The sequence below is a fragment of the Lolium perenne genome, chromosome 1, assembly GCF_019359855.2.
Source record: "Lolium perenne isolate Kyuss_39 chromosome 1, Kyuss_2.0, whole genome shotgun sequence".
Taxonomy (NCBI): domain Eukaryota; kingdom Viridiplantae; phylum Streptophyta; class Magnoliopsida; order Poales; family Poaceae; genus Lolium; species Lolium perenne.
Genome location: NC_067244.2, coordinates 141670276 through 141693508, shown reverse-complemented (window position 1 = coordinate 141693508; position 23233 = coordinate 141670276). Strand labels below are relative to the sequence as shown.

The following is a 23233-nucleotide window of genomic DNA, read 5'->3' as shown; positions in this document are numbered from 1 at the left end:
ACAAGATTCCTTTTCATAAGAAGTGGGTTATGCTTAAATTTGTTTTGAATTTACTTTTTGATGCTCTCTTTTGCTTCAACTATTATTTCTTTCGAGTGCATCATTAAAATTACTGAGCCCATCTTAATGGCTATAAAGAAAGCACTTCTTTGAAGATAACCCATGTCTTTATTTTACTACAGCAATTTTTGTTTTATATTTGTGTCTTGTAAGTTGTTACTACTGTAGAAACCTCTCCTTATCTTTATTTTATTGCATTGTTGTGTCAAGTAAAGTCTTTGATAGTAGGGTTGATACTAGATTTGGATTACTGCGCAGAAACAGAATTCTTACTGTCACGAAATTGAGTCGCCCCATCAGTAGGTAACTCAGAAAAATCGGCCAATTTACGTGCGTGATCCTCAGATATGTACGCAACTTTCATTCAATTTGAGCATTTTCATTTGAGCAAGTCTGGTGCCTCTAAAAAATTCGTCTTTACGTACTGTTCTGTTTTGACAGATTCTGCCTTTTATTTCGCATTGCCTGTTTTGCTGTGTTGGATGGATTTCTTTGTTCCATTAACTTTCAGTAGCTTTGTGCAATGTCCAGAAGTGTTAAGAATGATTGTGTCACCTCTGAACATGTGAATTTTTGATTATGCACTAACCCTCTAATGAGTTTGTTTTGAGTTTGGTGTGGTGGAAGTTTTCAAGGGTCAAGAGAGGAGAATGATATATGATTAAGAAGAGTGAAAAGTCTAAGCTTGGGGATGCCCCCATGGTTCATCCCTGCATATTTCAAGAAGACTCAAGCATCTAAGCTTGGGGATGCCAAAGGCATCCCCTTCTTCATCAACAATTTATCAGGTTCTTCTATTGAAACTATATTTTTATTCGGTCACATCTTATGTACTTTACTTGGAGCGTCTGTGTGCTTTTATTTTCATTTTGTTATTCTCTGAATAAATTCATGCTTGTGTGGGAGAGAGACACGATCCGCTCGTGCATATGAACACATGTGTTCTTAGCTTTATTCTTAATGTTCATGTCGAAGGTTGAAACTACTTCGTTAATTGTTATATGGTTGGAAACAGAAAATGCTACATGTGGTAATTGGTATAATGTCTTGAATAATTTGATACTTGGCAATTGTTGTGCTCATGTTTAATCTCTTGCATCATGTACTTTGCACCTATTAGTGAAGAAATACTGTAGAGCTTGTTGACATTTGGTTTGCATGATTGGTCTCTCTAAAGTCTAGATATTTTCTGGTGAGTGTTTGAGCAACAAGGAAGACAGTGTAGAGTCTTATAATGCTTGCAATATGTTCTTATGTAAGTTTTGCTGTACCGGTTCATACTTTTGTTTGCTTCAAACAACCTTGCTAGCCTAAACCTTGTATTGAGAGGGATTACTTCTCGTGCATCCAAAATCCTTGAGCCAAAAACTATGCCATTTGTGTCCACCATACCTACCTACTACATGGTATTTCTCCGCCATTCCAAAGTAAATTGCTTGAGTGCTACCTTCAAAATTCCATTCTTTGTCTTTTCAATATATAGCTAATGGGAGAAAAATAGCCTAAAAAACTATTGTGGTATTGAATATGTACTTATGTGTCCTATTTCTTAATAAGTTGCTTGTTGAGCGATAACCATGTTCCTGGGGACGCCATCAACTATTTCACCTTTGTTGAATATCATGTGAGTTGCTATGCATGTTCGTCTTGTCTGGAGTAAGGGTGATTTATCATGAGTTGAATGGTTTGAGTATGCATATTGTTAGAGAAGAACATTGGGCCGCTAACTAAAGCCATGATCCATGGTGGAAGTTTCAGTTTGGACAACAATCCTCAATCTCTTATGAGAATATTATCTGTTGTTGAATGCTTATGCATTAAAGAGGAGTCCATTATCTGTTGTCTATGTTGTCCCGGTATGGATGTCTAAGTTGAGAATAATCAAAAGCGAGAAATCCAATGCGAACTTTCTCCTTAGACCTTTGTACAGGCGACATAGAGGTACCCCTTTGTGACACTTGGTTAAACCATATGTTATGCAATGATAATCCATGTAAATCCAAGCTAATTAGGACAAGGTGCGGGCACTATTGGTAATCTATGCATGAGGCTTGCAACTTATAGGATATAATATACATAACACATATGCTTTATTACTACCGTTGACAAAATTGTTTCTTGTTTTAAAAATAAAAGCTGTAGCACAAATATAGCAATCCATGCTTCCCTCTGCGAAGGGCCATTCTTTTACTTTTATGTTGAGTCAGTTTACCCATTTCCTTCCATCTTAAGAGGCAAACACTTGTGTTAACTGTGCATTTATTCTTACATACTTGCTTATTTGCATTCATCATATTACTTTGTATTGACAATTATCCATGAGATATACATGTTACAAGTTGAAAGCAACTGCTGAAACTTAAATCTTCCTTTGTGTTGCTTCAATGCATTTACTTTGAATCTATTGCTTTATGAGTTAACTCTTATGTAAGACTTATTGATGCTTGTCTTGAAAGTACTATTCATGAAAAGTCTTTGCTATATGATTCAGTTGTTTACTCATTGTCTTTACCATTGCTTCGAATCGCTGCATTCATCTCATATGCTTTGCAATAGTATGATCAAGATTATGTTGGTAGCATGTCACTTCAGAAATTATCTTTGTTATCGTTTACCTACTCGAGGACGGGTAGGAACTAAGCTTGGGGATGCTGATACGTCTCCAACGTATCTATAATTTCTGTTGTTCCATGCTTGTTTTATGATAATACCTACATGTTTTGTTCACACTTTATATCGTTTTGATGCGTTTTCCGGAACTAACCTATTGACGAGATGCTGCAGTGCCAGTTTCTGTTTTCTGTTGTTTTTGGTTTCAGAAATCCTAGTAAGGAAATATTCTCGGAATTGGACGAAATCAACGCTCAGAACCTTATTTTCCCCGGAAGCTTCCAGAGAGTCAGAGAGGGATCAGAGGGGAGCCCTGGGGGCCCCACACGTGGTGGCGGCGCGGCCCAGGGGGGCGCGCCCCCTGGTGTGTGGACCCCTCAGGTCCCTTCCGAGGCCGCCCTTTCGCCTATATAAGCTCTCCGTCGCGAAAACCCTAAACATATAAGCCACGGTACGAGAAACCTTCCAGAGCCGCTGCCATCGCGAAGCCAAGATTCGGGGGACAGAAGTCTCTGTTCCGGCACGCCGCCGGGACGGGGAAGTGCCCCCGGAAGGCATCTCCATCGACACCACCGCCATCTTCATCAACGCTGCTGTCTCCCATGAGGAGGGAGTAGTTCTCCCTCGAGGCTAAGGGCTGTACCGGTAGCTATGTGGTTAATCTCTCTCCCATGTACTTCAATACAATGATCTCATGAGCTGCCTTACATGATTGAGATTCATATGATGAGCTTTGTATCACTATCAATCTATGTGCTACTCTAGTGATGTTATTAAAGTACTCTATTCCTCCTCCATGATGTAACGGTGACAGTGTGTGCATCATGTAGTACTTGGCATAGGTTATGATTGTAATCTCTTGTAGATTATGGAGTTAATTATTACTATGATAGTATTGATGCGATCTATTCCCCCTTTCATAGTGTGAAGGTGACAGTGTGCATGCTATGTTAGTACTCGGTATAATTGCAATGGTCTATCATGCACTCTAAGGTTACTTAAATATGAACATCGAATGTTGTGGAGCTTGTTAACTCCGGCATTGAGGTGCTCTTGTAGCCCTACACAATTAATGGTGTTCATCATCCAACAAGAGAGTGTAGAAGTAGCATAAGAGAAGAGAACTTATTTATTTATGTGATCAATGTTGAGAGTGTCCACTAGTGAAAGTATGATCCCTAGGCCTTGTTTCCAAATACTGCAATCATCGCTTATTTACTGTTCTACTGCATCTTTACTTACTGCACGCCAGCAAGCTATTTTCTGGCACCGTTGTTGCTACTCATATTCATCCATACCACTTGTATTTCACTATCTCTTCGCCGAACTAGTGCACCTATACATCTGACAAGTGTATTAGGTGTGTTGGGGACACAAGAGACTTCTTGTATCGTGATTGCAGGGTTGCTTGAGAGGGATATCTTTGACCTCTTCCTCCCTGAGTTCGATAAACCTTGGGTGATCCACTTAAGAGAAACTTGCTGCTGTTCTACAAACCTCTTCTCTTGGAGGCCCAACACTGTCTACAGGAATAGAAGCGTGCGTAGACATCACCGGGCTTTTCACAAGATGGTTCAGCCCGGGATTGGACCTGGGGAAATGGGAGAAATAGTACTACAACCCAGGTCTTGGCCCAAAGCCTGTCGGGTTTTCATAGGATGGACAAGGCTTGGGCCTAATTTTTCGGCCTGATTGTCAAGCCAGGTTGGGCCTCGGTTTTATCCACCGGTCTTTGTTAGGCTGAGGCCTGACCCGTCCCGTGGTATGGCCAAGTATAGCCAAGATTAACACTCGACAATGTGGCCTTTGTCAAGCGCAACACTCGGCAAAAGAACCCCTTGTTATCGCTTTGTTTTGTACATTTTCACAGTATAGTTCATTACCGCTCGGTTCTAAACTTCTAATGAATAAGGTCTTTTTTTAAAAGTCAATCTAAGTAAAGTTTGACCTAACTTTCAGGAAAAACTATCAAAAACTATGATATTATACAAATATCATATGCAAATATATTTTATGATGTATCTAATGACATATTTTATGATGTATCTAAAGGTGCTGATCTATGAATTTTTGATGTATCTTACAATGTTTATTTTAGATTGTATATATTACATTTTCATATGATATTTATATAATATCATAGTTCTAGATAGTTTTCCCTAAAATTTTGCTCAAACTTTACTCAGTTCGACTTCCAACCAAAAAATATATGAGCCTTATTTATTGGAACATAGGTGGTATATTGTTTCCAAAGTTATCATAGATGTGCATCTTGCCATTTCAAATAATGTTGTCAATTAGATTTCTCAACTTTTTTGAATAAAAATTCATTCGTGTGTCTTTTTGTGAATGAAGTATAACAGGGTGTGCCTATGTCTCAGTTGACTGAGATTTAAGCAAAACCGTAAAAAATAAGGGGCAAAATGGCACCACTCTAATTTCCAAAAACAGTAGACCATATTTTATGGATATTTCACATACCTTTGCATGTCCAAGCTCTATAGGAATATCTCATTATTTATACTGATTTATACCAATTTTGCAGGATGTGGCTCAAATTTGAACTAATTGTTATGCATAGTTTGCTCATTATTACTTATCAAAAATCATTTTAGGTGCACACAAGCTATTAAATTAGTGGAGATACGTTGAGTCTTGCAAGATTCAACCCCTAGCAAAGAACGATCATGCCCACCTTTTTACCACATTTTGAAAACAACATTAGAAATTCAATAAAAATCCAAATATGGAAACCTGGCATTTGCATTCTATCTTTTACGTGACCTAGTTGAAAGGAAAAATAACAAACTTAAAACATGGCAATTATTTTATAAAAATCTTCTCAGAAATGAGCTACCATGTACGAAAATCCATGACTTCCAAGCCAAATGAGTTAGGTCATGCCCATAACCATGGCAGTACGTTGAAATGTGCCCATATTTTATCACAATCATCCCATACCCCCTTACTTGTTAACTCTGTCATGGATGCCCTTGCAAAGATCATAGAGAAAGCTAAGAGCGCCGACTACATTTTTGGAGTGGTATGATATCTTACTCCTGGAAATAGGGTGACCCGCCTCGAATATGCGGATGATACCATGATCACGATGAAGGGGTCAATACTTGACATTTTTAATCTCAAGTTCCTGCTCCTATGCTTGGAGATGATGTCCGAACTCGTGATTAGCTTTCACAAGAGAAGGGTGTTGTAGTTAATTAGGAGATAATTTCCCGAGGATCAACATAGGATAGCAGACAATTTAAATTCTATGTTGTCTTATTTTCTTTCTCCATTACCTACTTGGGGATGTCAACCGAGCTAATAGGATCCTAATCAATGATCCGAACCTACTCGTAGAGGAGGTAAGGTCGAAGGTTGAACCTTGACGCGGAAGGTTCACCTCTATGGGAAGCAAGACCGTCCTTATTGACTCTTGCCTCTCCAGCCTTTCCATGTATATGATGAGGCTACATCTCCTCCCGTAGGGAATGCATAACACCTTTGACAAGGAGCTATCCTGCTTCTTGTGACAAGCGGCCAATGGCTGCTAGAAATACCACATTGTGAAGTGGGACGATTTGTGCTCCTCCTAGGATCTTAGGTGCTTAGGTGTCTTGGCATCTGGATGTTTTAATTAGGCCTTGATGCTGAAATGAGTTTGGTCTATCCTTAGGAATAAGGTGGCATGTGGTAAACCGAATTACCTACGGAGCCCATGGGCGTGGAGGGGCATCTTAGTTTTGGAGATCTCTCCTAGAGATCAAGCAAGACATCCGCCTAGGGCATTTTTCTCCGTAGGAGATGGTCAGGGTACCTTCTTCTGGCTTGACCCTTGGTTGAGAGGGCATCCATTGCGGCACGAGTATCCAAGTATATTTGCCATTAGCTTGGATCCGATGCTATTGGTGATATTCGTGGTCTAGGAGGGGACTTGGAATATCGCGTTCGAAAGAAACTTTTGCCCGAAGGAAATCGTAGCATGGATTGAGCTCAGGGTCACAGGGTGGAACCCCCACAACTGTATCTGAATCAACGGATAGTGTTTCATGGCATCTAAAGACCGCACGAGTGTTTTTGGTTGGATCTGCATACCGTTGCATATTCAGAGGGCATGTTCTGACCTGGACCCCACCTTTGTGGAAATCACCCATGCCTCCGAAGGTTAAAATCTTTATGTGGTATTATTACGGGATTGCATCCCTTCGGGCATGGAAGCGACTAAGAGACATGTGATGGGGGGGTGGCTTATGTTTGTTGTGTAGGGCCGCTGAGCTAGGACCGACATAATGTCCAACCGTCTTGCTACCCGATTTATTTGGATCTTTCTCGAGGAAGTTTGGGTCCTTGCTGGCTTAAGATCTTGTGAGTTCCTGAAACCCAGCCAAACCGTACCGGTAGGAGGAGGCGCCTCTTCTGATTATTATCTATCGCAATGACTTGGACCCGCAAAAGATAAGGTGGTTTTCGAGCAAGTATTGCACGACGTGCTTCTAACTTCATCTTTAAATTCTTGACGTTTTTGCAGCCATGTCACAGTTTGCTTAGGAGCCATGGATGGCACCACGGGATTGGGGGTCTTATTCTATAGATATGATGGACGACTTTCTCTCGCAAGAGGGCGCTTCTTATTAGTAGTTGAATCCGGGAAAATATAGGGAGCAGGAAGGTGAACCATAAGCATGAGGAATTACTAAAAAACAAAATAGGGTAATGTTTGTTTCAATCTCACTGTGATAATTGTAATCTTTTAACGGGATAAAGACCGGCTGGGCATGTTTCAGAACTTGTTGGTACCCGCGAGTAATCTCTCTTCGCCGCCCAGCCGTTGAGCTCCACCTTGCTTTGAAGTTGTATCAGTTTGTCTTTTCAGTTTGGTCATGTTTTCTTTCTGACTTGTTCCTAAACTAGGTGGCTATTAGTTTATTTATTATAGAGTGGAGGAAAAGTATGTTTCGACGAATATGGTTTGACAGGCAGCCCACATGAATTGACTTGAGTGGACGTGGTGAGTTTTGGCCGGTTGCATCACAGGCAGCTCACATGCAGGAACGTACAAATCATAGACACCAGCATGTACAAAACGACGCTGACACATGCGCACAGTATATTTTGCGCTTAACAGGAACACTTGGATCGAAATACTAACACGTACAGCAGTACTGTATATATATCTGACGTGCACACAGGGCATGGTGTACATGCATTACACTCCCGTGTATATGGAATATGTCACGGCGGCTACGGCGGCGTCTGGGCGGCCATGGCGTTGACGATGCCGAGCGCGTTGGCAGTAAGGTGTGCGGGGCCGACGACGTGGCCACGCACGGCCTCCTTCACGCCGGCCGCCTCGCCCTTGAAACCTTCCATGCACATGGTGTCGTCGGTGAGCGCCGCGCTGGCCCATGTCCGGACGCTGTCGACGCGGAACTTCGCCTGCTGCGTCGCCTGGCCCTCCTCCTCCTCCGCCTGCTCCGCCATGGCCTCGACCGACTGCCGCAGCATGTCCACAGCGTCACCGAGCATGCTCACGCAGTCCCACTGGTGGAAAAACAGGCTTCGGGTGAGCCCCATAAGTCGCGATGCTGCAGGATCCGCGACAAATGGTACCTTTAGTCGCGGTTCGGGAGGAGAACCGCGACCAAAGGCCTGGGCCCAGGGCGCTCGGTGGCCAGCCGGTGCACGTGGGGGGTCTTTAGTCGCGGTTGGCCAGGCCAACCGGGACTAAAGGTGCCCGAAGGCCTTTAGTCGCGGTTGGCCAGGCCAACCGGGACTAAAGCCCCTCCCCTATATATACCCATCCAGCAGCCAACACTTAGCCATTTGGTGCCATTCTCTTCACAAGCTCACAAGTGGGTGTTAGGTTTGCTTTTGGTTCCTCTTATGCACATAAGGTGTTTGATGAAATGCCCCAAGAGCATGAAACAAACATGATATGAAGTGTTGGAGCCACACTTGAGCTTTCTCATTTATTTTTTCCTCCTCGATCGCGGTTAGCAACTTGAACCTTTGATGTGTCGTTGATAAAATGTGCATGTGTGTGTAGTTCATTGTTTAATTTATATTGTTTGTAGCTAGTTAGTTTAACAAATGCATGATGGTTAATTATATATTTTATATTATAATAATGCAGATGAATCGACAATGGATGTACGGTAACCGACTCTCCGGCGAGTTCGATGCGGGTTTGAAAGATTTCCTCGTAGTGGCTAATGCGAACAAGCAGGAGGGTTTTGTTATCTGTCCATGTGTTAAATGTAAGAATCAGAAGGGTTACTCTTCCTCAAGAGATGTTCACATGCACCTGCTTCGGCACGGTTTCATGCCAAGCTATAATTGTTGGACCAAGCATGGAGAAAGAGGGGTTATAATGGAAGAAGATGAAGAAGGGGATGATTTCATCGATGAAAGCTATCTTGCTCATTTCGGTGATACTTTCATGGAGGATGCTGAAGGTGAAGGGGAAGGTGAAGGGGAAGGTGAAGAAGAGGCACGTGATGATCCCGTTGATGATCTTGGTCGGACCATTGCTGATGCACGGAGACGCTGCGAAACTGAAAAAGAGAGGGAGAATTTGGATCGCATGTTAGAGGATCACGGGAAGGCGCTGTACCCCGGATGCGATGATGGTCTGAAAAAGCTGGGCTGCACACTGGATTTCTTTGAGATGGAAGGCACGAGCAGGTGTAGCTGACTCGGCATTTGAAAACTTGCTGAAAATGTTGAAGAATATGTTTCCAAAGAATAACGAGTTGCCCGCCACTACGTACGAAGCAAAGAAGGTTGTCTGCCCTCTAGGTTTAGAGGTTACGAAGATACATGCATGCATCAACGACATCCTCTACCGCGGTGAATACGAGAATTTGAATGAATGCCCGGTATGCACCGCATTGCGTTATAAGATCGAGGCGATGACCCTGGTGACGATGTTGAGGGCCAGAAACCCGGAAGAGGGTTCCCGCCAAGGTGATGTGGTATGCTCCTATAATACCACGGTTGAAACGTCTGTTCGGGAACAAAGAGCATGCCAAGTTGTTGCGATGGCACAAAGAGGACCGTAAGTCGGACGGGGAGTTGAGACACCCGCAGATGGAACGCAATGGAGAAAGATCGACGAGAGAGTTCAAAGATTTTGCAGCTGACGCAAGGAACATAAGATTTGGTCTAAGTACGGATGGCATGAATCCTTTTGGCGAGCAGAGCTCCAGCCATAGTACCTGGCCCGTGACTCTATGCATCTACAACCTTCCTCCTTGGTTGTGCATGAAGCGGAAGTTCATTATGATGCCGGTGCTCATCCAAGGTCCGAAGCAACCCGGCAACGACATCGATGTGTACCTAAGGCCATTAGTTGATGAACTTTTACAGCTGTGGGGCAGACCTGGTGTCCGTGTGTGGGATGAGCACAAAGAAGAGGAATTTGACCTACGAGCGTTGCTTTTCGTAACCATCAACGATTGGCCTGCTCTTAGTAACCTTTCGGGACTGTCAAATAAGGGATACAATGCATGCACGCACCGCTTACATGAGGACTGAAAGTGTACATTTGCCAAATTGTAAGAAGAACGTGTACCTTGGGCATCGTCGATTTCTTTGAAAGGTCATCCAGTAAGAAAGAAAGGCAAGCATTACAACGGCAAGGCAGATCACCGGCCGAAGCCTGCGGAACACACTGGTGATGAGGTATTTGATATGGTCAAGGGTTTGAAAGTCATCTTTGGAAAGGGTCTGGCGGACAATCGATTCCGAAGGGAGCTGACGGGCACGTAGCCATGTGGAAGAAGAAATCTATATTCTGGGAGCTAGAATATTGGAAAGTCCTAGAAGTCCGCTCTGCAATCGACGTGATGCACGTTACGAAGAATATTTGCGTGAACATCCTAAGCTTCTTGGGCGTGTATGGGAAGTCAAATGATACAAAGGAAGCACGGCGGGACCAGCAAAGTTTGAAAGACCACGATGACCGGCATCAGGAACGGTTTCAAGGTCGTGCCGGCTACGCTACGACCAAAGAAGAGAAGGTCATCTTTTTTGAATGCCGAGCAGTATGAAGGTCCCGTCAGGATTCTCGTCCAATATAAAGGGAATAATAAACATGGCGGAGAAAAAGTTCCAAAACCTGAAGTCTCACGAGCGCCACGTGATTATGACGCAATTGCTTCCGATTGCTTTGAGGGGCTCTGCGGAAAATGTTCGAGTAGCCATTGTGAAGCTATGTGCATTCCTCAATGCAATCTCTCGAAGGTAATCAATCCAGAAGTTCTACCACGGTTACGAACGATGTGATCCAATGTCTTGTCGGTTTCGAGTTGGTGTTCCCGCCATCCTTCTTCAATATTATGACGCACCTCCTGGTTCACCTAGTCGATGAGATTTCCATTCTCGGTCCTGTATTTCTACACAATATGTTCCCCTTCGAGAGGTTCATGGGAGTATTAAAGAAATATGTTCGTAACCGTGCTAGGCCAGAAGGAAGCATCGCCAAGGGCTATGGAAATGAGGAGGTAATTGAGTTTTGTGTTGACTTTGTTCCTGACCTTAAGCCGATTGGTCTTCCTCAATCGCGGCACGAGGGGAGACTAAGTGGAAAAGGCACGATCGGAAGGAAATCAATGATATGTATGGACGGCCATTCTCACAGTGAAGCACACCACACGATTCGACCAATTCCAGCTTGGTGGCTCCGTACTTTGAGAAACACAAGAATATTTTACGCTCGGACAACCACAGGAAGCTTTGAATCCTGGATTAGGAAGGCCCACATGGAGACTTTCGGCGGTTGGTTGAGAAAACATTTAATGAGTGACAATAAGGTTGTAGATCAGCTGTACATGTTGGCCAAGACACCATCTTCGACTATAACGACTTTCCAAGGGTACGAGATAAATGGGAATACATTTTACACGATCGCCCAAGATAAAAAGAGCACCAACCAAAACAGTGGTGTCCGCTTTGATGCAGCAACCGAGAATGGGCAAAAGGTCACATATTATGGTTACATAGAGGAGATATGGGAACTTGACTATGGACCCTCCTTTAGGGTCCCTTTGTTCCGGTGCAAATGGTTCAAGCTAACCGGAGGTGGGGTAAAGGTGGACCAGCAATACGGAATGACAATGGTGGATTTCAACAATCTTGGTTATCTTGACGAACCATTCGTCCTAGCGAAAGATGTCGCTCAGGTTTTCTATGTGAAGGACATGAGTAGCAAACCGAGGAAACGGAAAGATAAGAAAACGATCGGTACATCGTTCGATGATCCAAAGCGCCACATTGTTCTTTCAGGGAAAAGAAACATCGTGGGAGTGGAGGACAAGACAGACATGTCAGAAGATTATAATATGTTTGCTGAAATTCCGCCCTTCAAAGTGAACACCGACCCAAGCATTAAGTTAAATGATGAGGATGCTCCATGGATACGGCACAATCGTAAGCAAGCAGGGACACAAGGGAAGAAATGATGTGTAATAATTTATTGTACCAAACTTTGTTGAATGAATCATGTGAATTATATTACCCGTGATGTGTTTGGTGTCCATTTTCGAATGATTCAATTGACTCGAGATAGCACGATGATACATGAAATTTGGAGTGACTAAGTCATACTCCTGCATACATGAAATTTGGAGTGACTAAGTCATACTCTGCATATAGGAAATTTGGAGTGACTAAGTCATACTCCTACATACATGAAATTTGGAGTGATTTAGTCATACTCCTGCCTAGGCGTATAATATGCATACTCGTAGTCTTCATAGCCGCCGCCATTGTCTTGGTAGTCGTCGCCTTCTAAGTTGCGTCGTCGTCGCTCTTTGTCGTCATTGTCGTCGGGCGGCGCTCGTGGCTCGAACTGAGGGTAGCGCAGGCGGGGGATATCGCCGGCCGTGATGTAGTCCATGACGCTCTGCGAGTCCGGCCGTACCACCATAGCCGACGGCCGGCCTCGTGGAAGTTTCCGGGAGGCGGGACCGTCCTCCTCATACAGCGAGCGCCCTCTCACGCCGATTGATGAAGAAGGCGTCCCAAGTATGCTGGTTATCGGGATGCCAGCGGGGATTCATCCGCTGCTCGGCGTGAGGTCGAGGTAGTAGTGGTTCGTGATGGCCGCCGGCGCGCGGTACCACGAGGGACGGGAGGGACCGGCACGCCGCCGGCGCTTAGGCTCCGGCCGGCGAGACGCGGTAGCCCGGAGGGCAAGGGTAGTTCGAGGCGCAAAGCTCCTCCACTGTGGTAGGTTAGAGAGGGTGCCGTGGAAGCCATGAGAGAGTGATGAGAGATTGTAGAGATGTGATGCTGGCCAAGCCGGGCTACCTATATGTAGTGACAAATGGCGGGAAAAATGGGAGCGGGAAGACAGGAGGCGGGAAGAAAGAGGCGGGAAGAAAGAGGCCGGAAGAAATTGGCGGGAAAAAATTGGCGGGAAGAAAGAGGCGGAAGAAATTGGCGGGAAACAATTGGCGGGAAGAAAGAGGCGGGAAGACGGGGAAGAAATGGCGGGAAGACGAGGAGGGAAGAGGGGGTCGGCGGAAAGAGGCGGGAAGAGGGGGCCAACGAACTTTTGAATTGAATTAGTTTTATTTTTATGAATTTTTGATAATTTGTATTTTTAAATTTTTGAATTGAATTAGTTTTATTTTTCTGAATTTTTTGATATATTATTTGTATTTTTAAGATTTTGAATTGAATTAGTTTTATTTTTATGAATTTTTTGATATATTATTTGTATTTTTAAGATTTTGAATTGAATTAGTTTTATTTTTATGAATTTTTTGATATATTATATGTATTTTAAACATTTTGAATTGAATTAGTTTTATTTTTCTTAGTTTTTTGATATATTATTTGTATTTTTAAGATTTTGAATTGCATTAGTTTTTTTTTCTGATTTTTTTGATATATTATTTGTATTTTTAAAATTTTGAATTGAATTAGTTTTATTTTTCTGATTTTTTTGATATATTATATGTATTATATGATTTTCAAAAAAGAAAAAAAATTTCAAAAAAGAGCTTTAGTCGCGGTTTGGCTGGCCAACCGCGACTAAAGGTCCTGCTTGTGAGAAAATAAAAACCGGGCGAAAATACCTTTAGTCGCGGTTGGGGTCCCCGGCGCGACTAAAATACCTTTAGTCGCGGTTGGCGACCCCAACCGCGACTAAAGGGGGTCCCTATATATTCGCGCACGGCGAACCGCCGCGCCATTCTTCTTCCTCCGCCCGAACTGCGCATCGATCTGAGACGCCGCGCCGCCCTCGTCGTCTCCACGCCGTCCTCTCGTCGTCTCCACGCCGTCGCCGGCGTCATCGTCTCCGCGCCGTCGCCGCCATCGCCGCCCTCCATCTTCTCTTCTCGCCACGCCCCGGCCCGTAAGGACCTCCAAACAAACGCGCGCGCGCCGCCGCCCGTCTTGCCGCCGTGTCGCCCGCAGCCGCCGCGCCACCGAGAGGAAGAGGCGGCGCCGCACGAGAGGAAGGGCGGCGCCGCACGGAAGGAAGGGGGCGGCGCCGCCGACGAGAGAGAGGCGCGCGCCGGCCGATACATGGGCGCCGCGCGCGCGGCTGGCGCACCCGGCCAAATTTTTTTTCTTTTTTTAGTTTTAGTTCTTGTTAATTTCGAAATTAAAATTAACTAAAATTGGACTTAAAAAAACTAAAATTGAATCATCATATCTGAATTGTTTTGTTTTGTTGGTTAGACACAAAATAAAACTTTGTTAACCTAAATTTTGTTAACCTAAAATTTTGTTAACCTAAAATTTTGTTAACTTAAATTTTGTTAACTTAAATTTTGTTAGCCGGTCGATAACTAAGTACTTAACTCACAATTTGTTAACCTAAAATTTTGTTAACTTAAATTTTGTTAGCCGGTCGATAACTAAGTACTTAACAAAAAAATACTTAACAAAAAATAGTACTTAAAAATTAAAACTTCAAAATTTGTAACTTACAAATTGTAACTTAAATGAAAAATAGTTTTAAGTAATTTGTTACTTCAAATGGGGCATACCGGCCGGCCCGGCCAATTTTTTTCTTTTTTTTTAGTTTTAGTTTTTGTTAATTTCGAAATTAAAATTAACTAAAAATTGAGACTTATAATTTGAGACTTAAAAAACTACAAGAAGACATAAAATTTGAGACTTAAAAATTTGAGACTTAAAATTTTAGACTTAAAATTTGAGACTTAAAATTAACTAAATAATTGAGAGTTAAAATTTTGAGACTTAAAAAACTAAAAGAAGACTTGTAATTTGAGACTTAAAATTTTGACTTTTTTTGACTTAATAATTTTGACTTAAAATCTTGACTTAATAAAACGTACTAGATCTAGGGGGGAGACGGAGGCCCGAAGGCCGGCCGGGCGCGCGCCACACACACGCATTAGGACGGCGTGCCACACACACGCACTAGGGCGCGAGGACACATAACTTAACCACCGCGCGAGGGTTATGTGTCCTCGGCACCGCCACCGCCCTTTCGCCACCGCCCTTTCACCACCGCCACCGCGCGTATGCGAGGGGAGCGAGCCCTCGTCGCCCCTCCGCATACGCCTCCCTCTCCGTGACGCCGTCGTCTACCGCCCCGTCTCGCGCTCTTCCGCGACACCCTCTCCCAACCCCTTCCGGCTCGCCGGCCCCCTCCTTTTGCCACCGCCCTTTTGCCACCGCCACCACCCCTTCTTCACTTAATTAATTTGTTTTGACTACATGTTTTCAGGACTGACATATGGCGGACGATAGAGCTGACCCGATTCTGGACAACTATGATCCGGACGCTGAAGACCATATGTTCGGCATCATAAAAGGCGATATTCCATATGTGCCGACCGGAGAAGAAGAAGATGATATCTCTTCTTATCTGAACCTTGAGTGTGAAGATGAAGGGCGCCGTCAGCAAGCGAGATGATGCCGAAGAAACGTCGATAAACGACGATCTTCAATTGGAAGTAGCAACCACCTCCGGCGCCGAGGTATATATATATATATACATATTGAGCGTACGGTGATACAACTAACTGATTTGAATAAATGTGTGTGTACTAACGCGCGCGACTCTCTTTCTTATTTTAGCCCTCGGCCGGATCGTCGAAAAAATCGAGTACGTCGTCAAAGCGTGGCGCAACCAAGACGATGAAAGCAGGAGAAACATGCACCATCGATGTTGTCGATGAAGCAACCGGCAGGCCGCTGGAGCCCAGCAAGAACGCCACCAAGTTTGTCAGCCAATGCGGAGCCGTTGTTAGAGACAACGTCTCGATCACCCGCCAGGAGTGGAATGAGCCAAAGAAGGCACGTGTTGGTTTCACTTTTGTCGATAAGAGAGAAAAAAAAGATTGCTTCAACAAGCTTATGGAACATTTCGTTCTACCTCCGGAATACCGCAAATACGATGAGGAGGGTAACAAGATTGCGGAAAACAAGGAGAGGCGCAAGCTAGTCAAACAGTTCGCTCTTTCTAGGATGGCCAACGCATTCCGGAAATACAAGCAAAATCTAGCCCATGACTTTGTCAACCAGGGCAAGACTCCGGATTTCATAGGACAATATGAGAATCTGCAACATGATTGGCCAGAATTTGTGAAGCAAAAGAAATCGGAGCAGTTCCTTGAACTATCGAGAAAAAATAAGGAAAATGCGGCCAAGAAGGAGTACAATCATAAAATGGGGCCAGGAGGGTATCGCTTTTGGCAGCCTAAGTGGGAGAAGATGGAGAACGAGGCGAGGGCGCGAGGAATCCGTCCAGTGCGGAGGGATGGGACCCAAGGGCCAAAAGCTGGTGGTACGGGCATGGGGGATCGCTGAACCCGGAGACAGGGGAGTGTGTTTATCTGGGCAAAATAATTACACCCACCCAAAAGCTTATTGAGGCAATGAGGAGGCTCAAGAGGGAGGATCAGGTTCAACGGAGAGAACGACGCCACGACAAAAGCCCTCGGGAATCCCGAACACGGAGGACGTATACGAGGCATGGGGCCCATTCCGTGGAAAATAGGGTTCCCCGAACGATGACCCGTACGGTTACGAAGCCGTAAGAGAAAGATGGATCGGGATGCGAGATGTTGTGGCGAAGTTGGTAACTGAAATGGATGTGATGAAGAAAACCGTGAGTGTACTAGTCGCCGAAAGAGATGCAGCTCGGGCGCAGCATGCTGAAGATCATCCAATGGATCTCGGAAGCCAGCGAGAGAAGAAGCAGCGTGGCTTCCACGGAGGCCTCACCGGCTGGTGCACCGACGATAGAAATTGCACCGGCGCCTCTGGTGGTCGCACTTACTGCACCGGAGCCTCCTCGCTACCCCGTGGACGATATAAAGGAGAGGAAAGCATGACATCTGTATTATCCTATCGGGAACATGTCCATGAAGGTAGCCATCGGCAGTGCTTTACCACTGGAGCACTCCACCACAACAACCCCATTCAAGATGGCTATGCTCGTGTGACGGTGGAGGAGATAGTCCAACGGTTTGAGGACCTGGACATTGACATTGCTACACACAGAAGGGGTGAAAAGACTTGGAGATGTCAAGCGCCGATTCATTCTATGGCGAAGAAATTTATCAAGTTTCCGGGCGAGGCGCCAACAAGTCCACCCCCGTACGGTGGTGGTGGTGGCGGTGGCGGTGACGGTGGCGGTGGCGGTGGCGGTGACGGTGGCGGTGGCGGTGACGGTGGCGGTGGTGCTTCACCTAATACACCTCATTCACGTCAGCCCACGCCGCCGCCCCAGTCCTCGTCCGGCGGGTGATCGGACACCGGTACCGCCCCCAATCCACCTCCGGCGAAGAAGCGAAGCAGTCTGGGTTATTAACCCGGACCCTTACGTACCTAAGAAAACAAAGGTACCGGAGGTATCACTGAAGCCTCTCCCCACGAGGCCTTGGGAAAGTAGTGCCGAGGAAGTCGAGGCGGGCGCGGCTGCTGATTTAGAGAAATGGAAGGCGAGCGTCAAGAGGAAAATAGAGGCGAGCCCAAGCCGGTATATTCGACAAGGAAAACGATGGGCTAAGTCATTTTTGAACACACCGTCCCAAGCCGCGAAGAATCTGCTGACGACTATTTACGTGAACTTCGTGAGGCAAGCACTCGCGTTCAAGAACAGGAAAGAGTTGGCGGAGAAGAAAGCCGTGAAGGACGAGGCCGAGTCAAAATTAGAAAGGGGGAAAGAAGTTGCCCAGCTCGGGGAACAAAGTAAACAATCGATCGCCCCGCTCATAGTGCAAGCCGCCGATCCGGATGCCCCCGATATCATAGCAGCTGCGGCAGCTTTATGGATTGACCTTAACGAGTGCCGAGAGAACAAGCGGCCGAGTTAGGTATCACTCTACGTCCACTGCAATGCCATGAAGAGGCGCCAATGACGGACGAAGTAATTAAATATGAGAAGAATGGCCCTCTCGTCGAGCCTGCGCGAGAAGGGGATCTACCTCGACAAATGCTAGGTCTGCTAAATTGGTACAAGGGTTACATAAAACATAAAAACGCCAAAGACTATATCTATGCGGAAGTTAGATATGAGCATCACTTCAAACATTACTGGGTACAAATTCCTCTGAGTGAATTGTTCCAGCTGTTCAATCTGCGCGACCTCGACAAATCTATCATCGGTTGCTACGTTACGTAAGTGATTTATTAATTTCTACCCCATCTCGTTCATTGCCTGCACTGTCCTAACTATCTTGTTGTGTACGCTATTATGCGAGAATGAAGAAGCGGGAAATGCGAATAAGGAACATCCATGATGTTGGGTTCATTGACCCACACATCGTTAATTCACATGTGTTAGAACACCACCCCGCCGACGTGGAGGATGACCTGTGGCGGTTTATTAGAAAACAGCAACAGAAAAGTGATATTCTATTTCCTTACCATTTTGGGTGAGTGTTTCTGTCTTGAGCACATTCTCTTTTGTTTACTCCATGCATGGTATGTGGCTAATCGATGAGTTATGCATGATTGTGCATGTATCGTGTCCGCAGGTTCCTTTGGATTCTTATGGTAATTAAAGTTCAGACCTCCTCGGTTCTCGTCCACGACTCTCTGAATATGGATCCGGCGCTTTGGGGCGACATGAGAAAAATGATGCAAAAGTAATTATTTTCATTCATTTGCGCTCTATATCGATCGGCCTATTTCGTTCATCATTTCCTAATATCAAGTAACTAATTAATAACTCTCTTGTTTATTTAATTTTCTTTGCCTCGTAGGGTTTGGAGACGGTTCGTAGATACCAAGGTCGGTGAATTCAAAAAAGAGCTACATTTTAAAATGGCGGTGCGGACGACCGGGGATACTCAGCCACCGGGGACCAACCTATGTGGATACTATGTTTGTGAGAGGATCCGGAGATACGCAATGAGCGGGACCAGACGTGTGAGAACAACATCACGAGGAATAACCTCCGGAAGACGCTTAGTCCAGAAGCTCGCTTCCGACCACTTCAAGAGGAACTAGCTGGATGGTTGGCGAGGGAAGTCATCGATCCTAAAGGAGAACACTATTACGATGACGTAGAACTTTATATGCACCAGAATTTGTAACTAACTTGTTCAAAATTGTATATGGTCATCCGATATTGAATATATATTGTATATGGTCATCCGATATTGAATATATATTGTATATTCCTCTTGAATTCTTTTTGGTTCTAATTTCAAATTTGTTTGAAATTCTACATTCATATGCATGTATGTATACAGTACCGTAGAATATGTGAAACTCCTTCAAAATTAAAACCCAAAAGAAATAAAATAATACAAATTAAAAAGAAACCAGATTTAGGGGGAGGGGGGCTAAAACCCTAAACCCTGCGGAGGCCTTTAGTCGCGGTTGGCCTAAATATGTGAAACTCCTTCAGAATTAAAACCCAAAAGAAATAAAATAATACAAATTAAAAAGAAACCAGATTTAGGGGGAGGGGGGCTAAAACCCTAAACCTGCGGAGGCCTTTAGTCGCGGCTGGCCGAAGAACCGCGACTAAAGGTCCTCCGCCCCAGCGCCGCCTGCGGCCCACGTGGACGGGCCTTTAGTCGCGGTTCGTAAGGAACCGCGACTAAAGGGAGCCTTTAGTCGCGCAGCTTTGGTCGCGGTTGCGCCACCGCGACTAATGGCAGTTGCCAACCGCGACCAAAGCCCTTTTTTCCACCAGTGTCCCCCGCCGCCTCCGCCGCCACGGGCGCCAGGTGGCCTCCCGCGGCCATCGCCTTCATGGCCTTGGTTGCGCCCCGTGCGCCGGCGAGGGTAGCGTTCAGCGCGGCCCACGCCAGCCGCGCCGGGCTTGTCCCCACCGCGGCCGCGTACGGAAAGAGCGTCTCGTCGCACAGCGCTGGGTACTCCGTCCCCGCGCACCACGCCCTCACGAAGCTCGTGTTGCCGGCGGCGGCGCCCGACGGCGCCGGCCGCGCCGCGCCGGACAGGCCGCAGCAACACGAAAGGAGCACGACAGAGAGAAGCGGCAACGTGCAGTCGAGGCTACGTGCCATGGCTGCCAAACGTACGTGCCGACGTGCGTATGTAGCTAGAGCAGTAGAGCTAGATGGCCTACGTAGGTGTTGTTTTAGCGTTGTGTGGTGGACGAGTTTTTTCGTGGAACGTCTGGGGTATATATAGCCGGCGCGCGATCCAGGGGCACGCATGGCTATGTGCGAACGCCAGCTGACGACGCTATCACTAGTATAAATCGGATCTTTTAAAGTTTTTAGTAGCACATGAAAGATCTTTTTCGTGTGTAATGCGGATAACCAGTGACGGACAAAAATAAAAATAAACATCTACAGTTCTTCCCCCGCATGCGGAGTTGAGAACATCGCACATTGGTTCTCCACAACACAACCGTTTGCCTTACATCGCACACATTTTCTTTTTTGAGAAAAAGGTGTGTGACATAGTAAGCAATCACACAAGATTTCAAACAAAACACTATGTGCGATAAAATAAAATAAATGAACAAAACAAAAAATGAAAGGACCAAAATGCAAACTATCAAAGTTAAGATTCCTGTGCCTCTCCCAATCGGGAGATATTTTCCCAAGTCGACAGCCAATGGGCCATTCCTCGCGTTGCTCCTCTCCTTGCTCTGGCGCCATCAGCAGTCCTCCTCTCTCCCCCCCCTTCCCTTCGTCGGCCGACGCCCTCTCTCCCCCACTCCGATCTTGCTCTTCTGATCTGGCGCATCCCGTGCCCCCAATCGAGCCAGCCCTAAACCTAGCTACTCGCCTGCCGGCCGGTGTCGAGGATGAAGGGGTTCAACCTCGCGTGGTGCGTCGAGCGAGACTCCATTGAGAATCCCCTCACTCCTCTATCGATGGCATAGTCGGAGGGAGATCAGTACATGGGTGTACATATTTGTACACCTGTTAGTTTTTGCAAAAGCTTGTATATTTGTGTCTAGTTCACATGTAGAGAAATAAACATTAAGTAAATGAGGAGCAATAAACATTAAGTAAGTGCAACGGTAACTTTGTACACCCATTATTTACACGCTGACTCCGCCCCTGAGCGATGGGAGAAGGTAGCGACGCTGGGGGCGTGAAGCGGTGGTGGCATATTGAGCGAGTCTATGTGAGAGAAGGTTGGTGCCGTCTCCGTCCCGCTCCTCCCTAGAACCTTTTCCTCTCCATTGGTCGCAAGAATCATCCATGGCCTCCAAATCAGTCAATACCTATAGCCGTACTAATCGAGCTACCACTAACACGTACTTATTTTTCTTTTTGCGGAAAACCACTGATGATACTAAAGGAAAGAGATTACAGAAAGACACACAACAAAGATTGAAATTAAAGTGAAGTCCCTCTGAAACTCGAAGTCGCCGGCGAGGAGAAGAACGTGTCGATGGCGCGCCGCCGCTGCATCTTCCCTTGAGCCTTGGATCGGAAGATGTCCCCTAGCGGACGGGAAGTCGTCGGGCCTCGAATTCCGGAGAGCCTCCACCCTACTCCGTCTGCAACATCGCCTTCCCCCATAATCAACAACTTCATGTTCGATCCAGATCCGCCGCCGCACGGGATCTGGCCAGGGAGCGGTGGACAGCACAGATCCACCGATCTGTGGGTGCAGGATAAGCAGGCGTGCCACCACGAAGCTCCATCGAGCGCCGCCATCAGAGAGGACGCACACTTGCAGCTAGCAAAGACAACACCGGCAACCCCACCACCTCCACGGCGCCGCCAGCTGAAGCCCCTACATAACCTATGCTATCTATATCCATGAGGCGGGATCCCCCACCCTCCCGCCGCCGGAGCAGCCGCTGGAGGGCGAGGGATCCAACTGATCAACGGTGAAGTGGTGGATCGGCCAAGAGATCCAAAAATCGCCCCTCTCAGCTACAGAGGCGGGAGAGGAGAGACGTCCAGGGTCGTCTAATGAATCCTTTTCATTAACACGTACTAACTCCGGACGGAATTAATCGACGCGCACAGCCGCTAATCACATGCCTGCGCAGCCCTCCCTCCGCGTCGATTAAATCCGACCCGAGGGAGTACTTGTTATTGTGAGCTAAATGTTTTCCTAATGTTGTTAGCCAAAGAACTCTCAATATGTTTTTTTTTATCAATATGTTAGTTGGATGATATAAAACTTAACAGCTGGTGCTCTAAGCACATGCATGCTCTCTTTTTTCTTCTCGCACATAACGGTCACCAAAGCCCAAACCAAACCAATTAAAAAGGACCTTGCTACGTAGTGCTATAGCACTATTTAGTCTACCAGAGTGCCCCACCCAAATTAGGAAATAAATTAGTCCGACATCTGTACGTTCTGAAAATAGAAATACTAATTCCGCACGTCTCCTCCTACCACCCAGGTCAGCACAGGAACTACGGAGAACGCCATTCTAGTTTCTCTGCTGTGTCGCAAGTTTTTGACGAGTAAAACAACACACCACGCAGCAACTAGTTTTGTGATCTCATTTGAAGATGTAAAAATTGCAGCGGTGAATGTAGAAAAGAAGATAAAGTTACATCCAGTTGAATCAAACATGGGATCACAAAAGCATACTAGTGTGTTAACCTTGATCCATTCAAATATTCTAGATGTAGAAAAAAAATAAAAAATACATCCAGATGCCTAAAGTTTCACCTAAAATTGTGAAAAAAACACCTAGAAACTTTCATCAATCTAGATGTAGAAAAAGGGTAGGAAATACATCTAGTTACAAAAACGAGCCCCAAAATTAGGAGAAAAATTACTATTCATACATCCAATTACAAAAATATTACCCAAATGCTAAAAAGTACTCGGATGCTCGTTGGCACTCCGAGCATCCGTTTCCTGGCCGTCAGATCGAGTCCATCGAGCCGTCACATCCACGTCTCGACAGAAACAGAGGCACCATCCTCCCTACCATGTTCACCGCCTCCCCCACCTACCGCGACCGCCGGGTCGATTTCACGCCACCTCCGTATGCCTCGAAGCCGGACCCCATGCCGCCGCCGCCACCGTATTCCATCGGGCAACCGACCATACCTCGGAGCCGGACCCCATGCCGCCACTGCGATAGAGCCAAGCCGCGCGCTGCCGCGGCCACGCGCCCCTGCGAAGTAGCTAGACCCGCGGTCTACGGCCAGCCACGGGC

The 23233-nt window shown here is 45.9% G+C and overlaps 1 protein-coding gene across 1 annotated transcript; it reads right to left on the bottom strand.

The window, feature by feature from the left end:
• Positions 1-7747: 7747 nt before the first annotated feature.
• On the bottom strand, positions 7748-20223 carry LOC127334046 (pectinesterase inhibitor 7). Its single transcript, XM_051360469.2, has 2 exons — positions 19817-20223; positions 7748-8210 (listed from the first exon to the last, which is right to left on the bottom strand). The coding sequence occupies exons 1-2, from the start codon at positions 20142-20144 to the stop codon at positions 7912-7914; spliced, it is 627 nt and encodes a 208-aa protein (XP_051216429.2). The 5' UTR covers positions 20145-20223; the 3' UTR covers positions 7748-7911.
• Positions 20224-23233: the final 3010 nt, after the last annotated feature.

Coding starts and splice junctions, on each gene's coding strand:
- LOC127334046 (XM_051360469.2), bottom strand. CDS start 20,144: ATGGCACGTAGCCTCGACTGCACGTTGCCGCTTCTCTCTGTCGTGCTC. Junction 8,211..19,816: donor CGTGGCGGCGGAGGCGGCGG/GGGACACTGGTG, acceptor TTTTCCACCAGT/GGGACTGCGTGAGCATGCTC.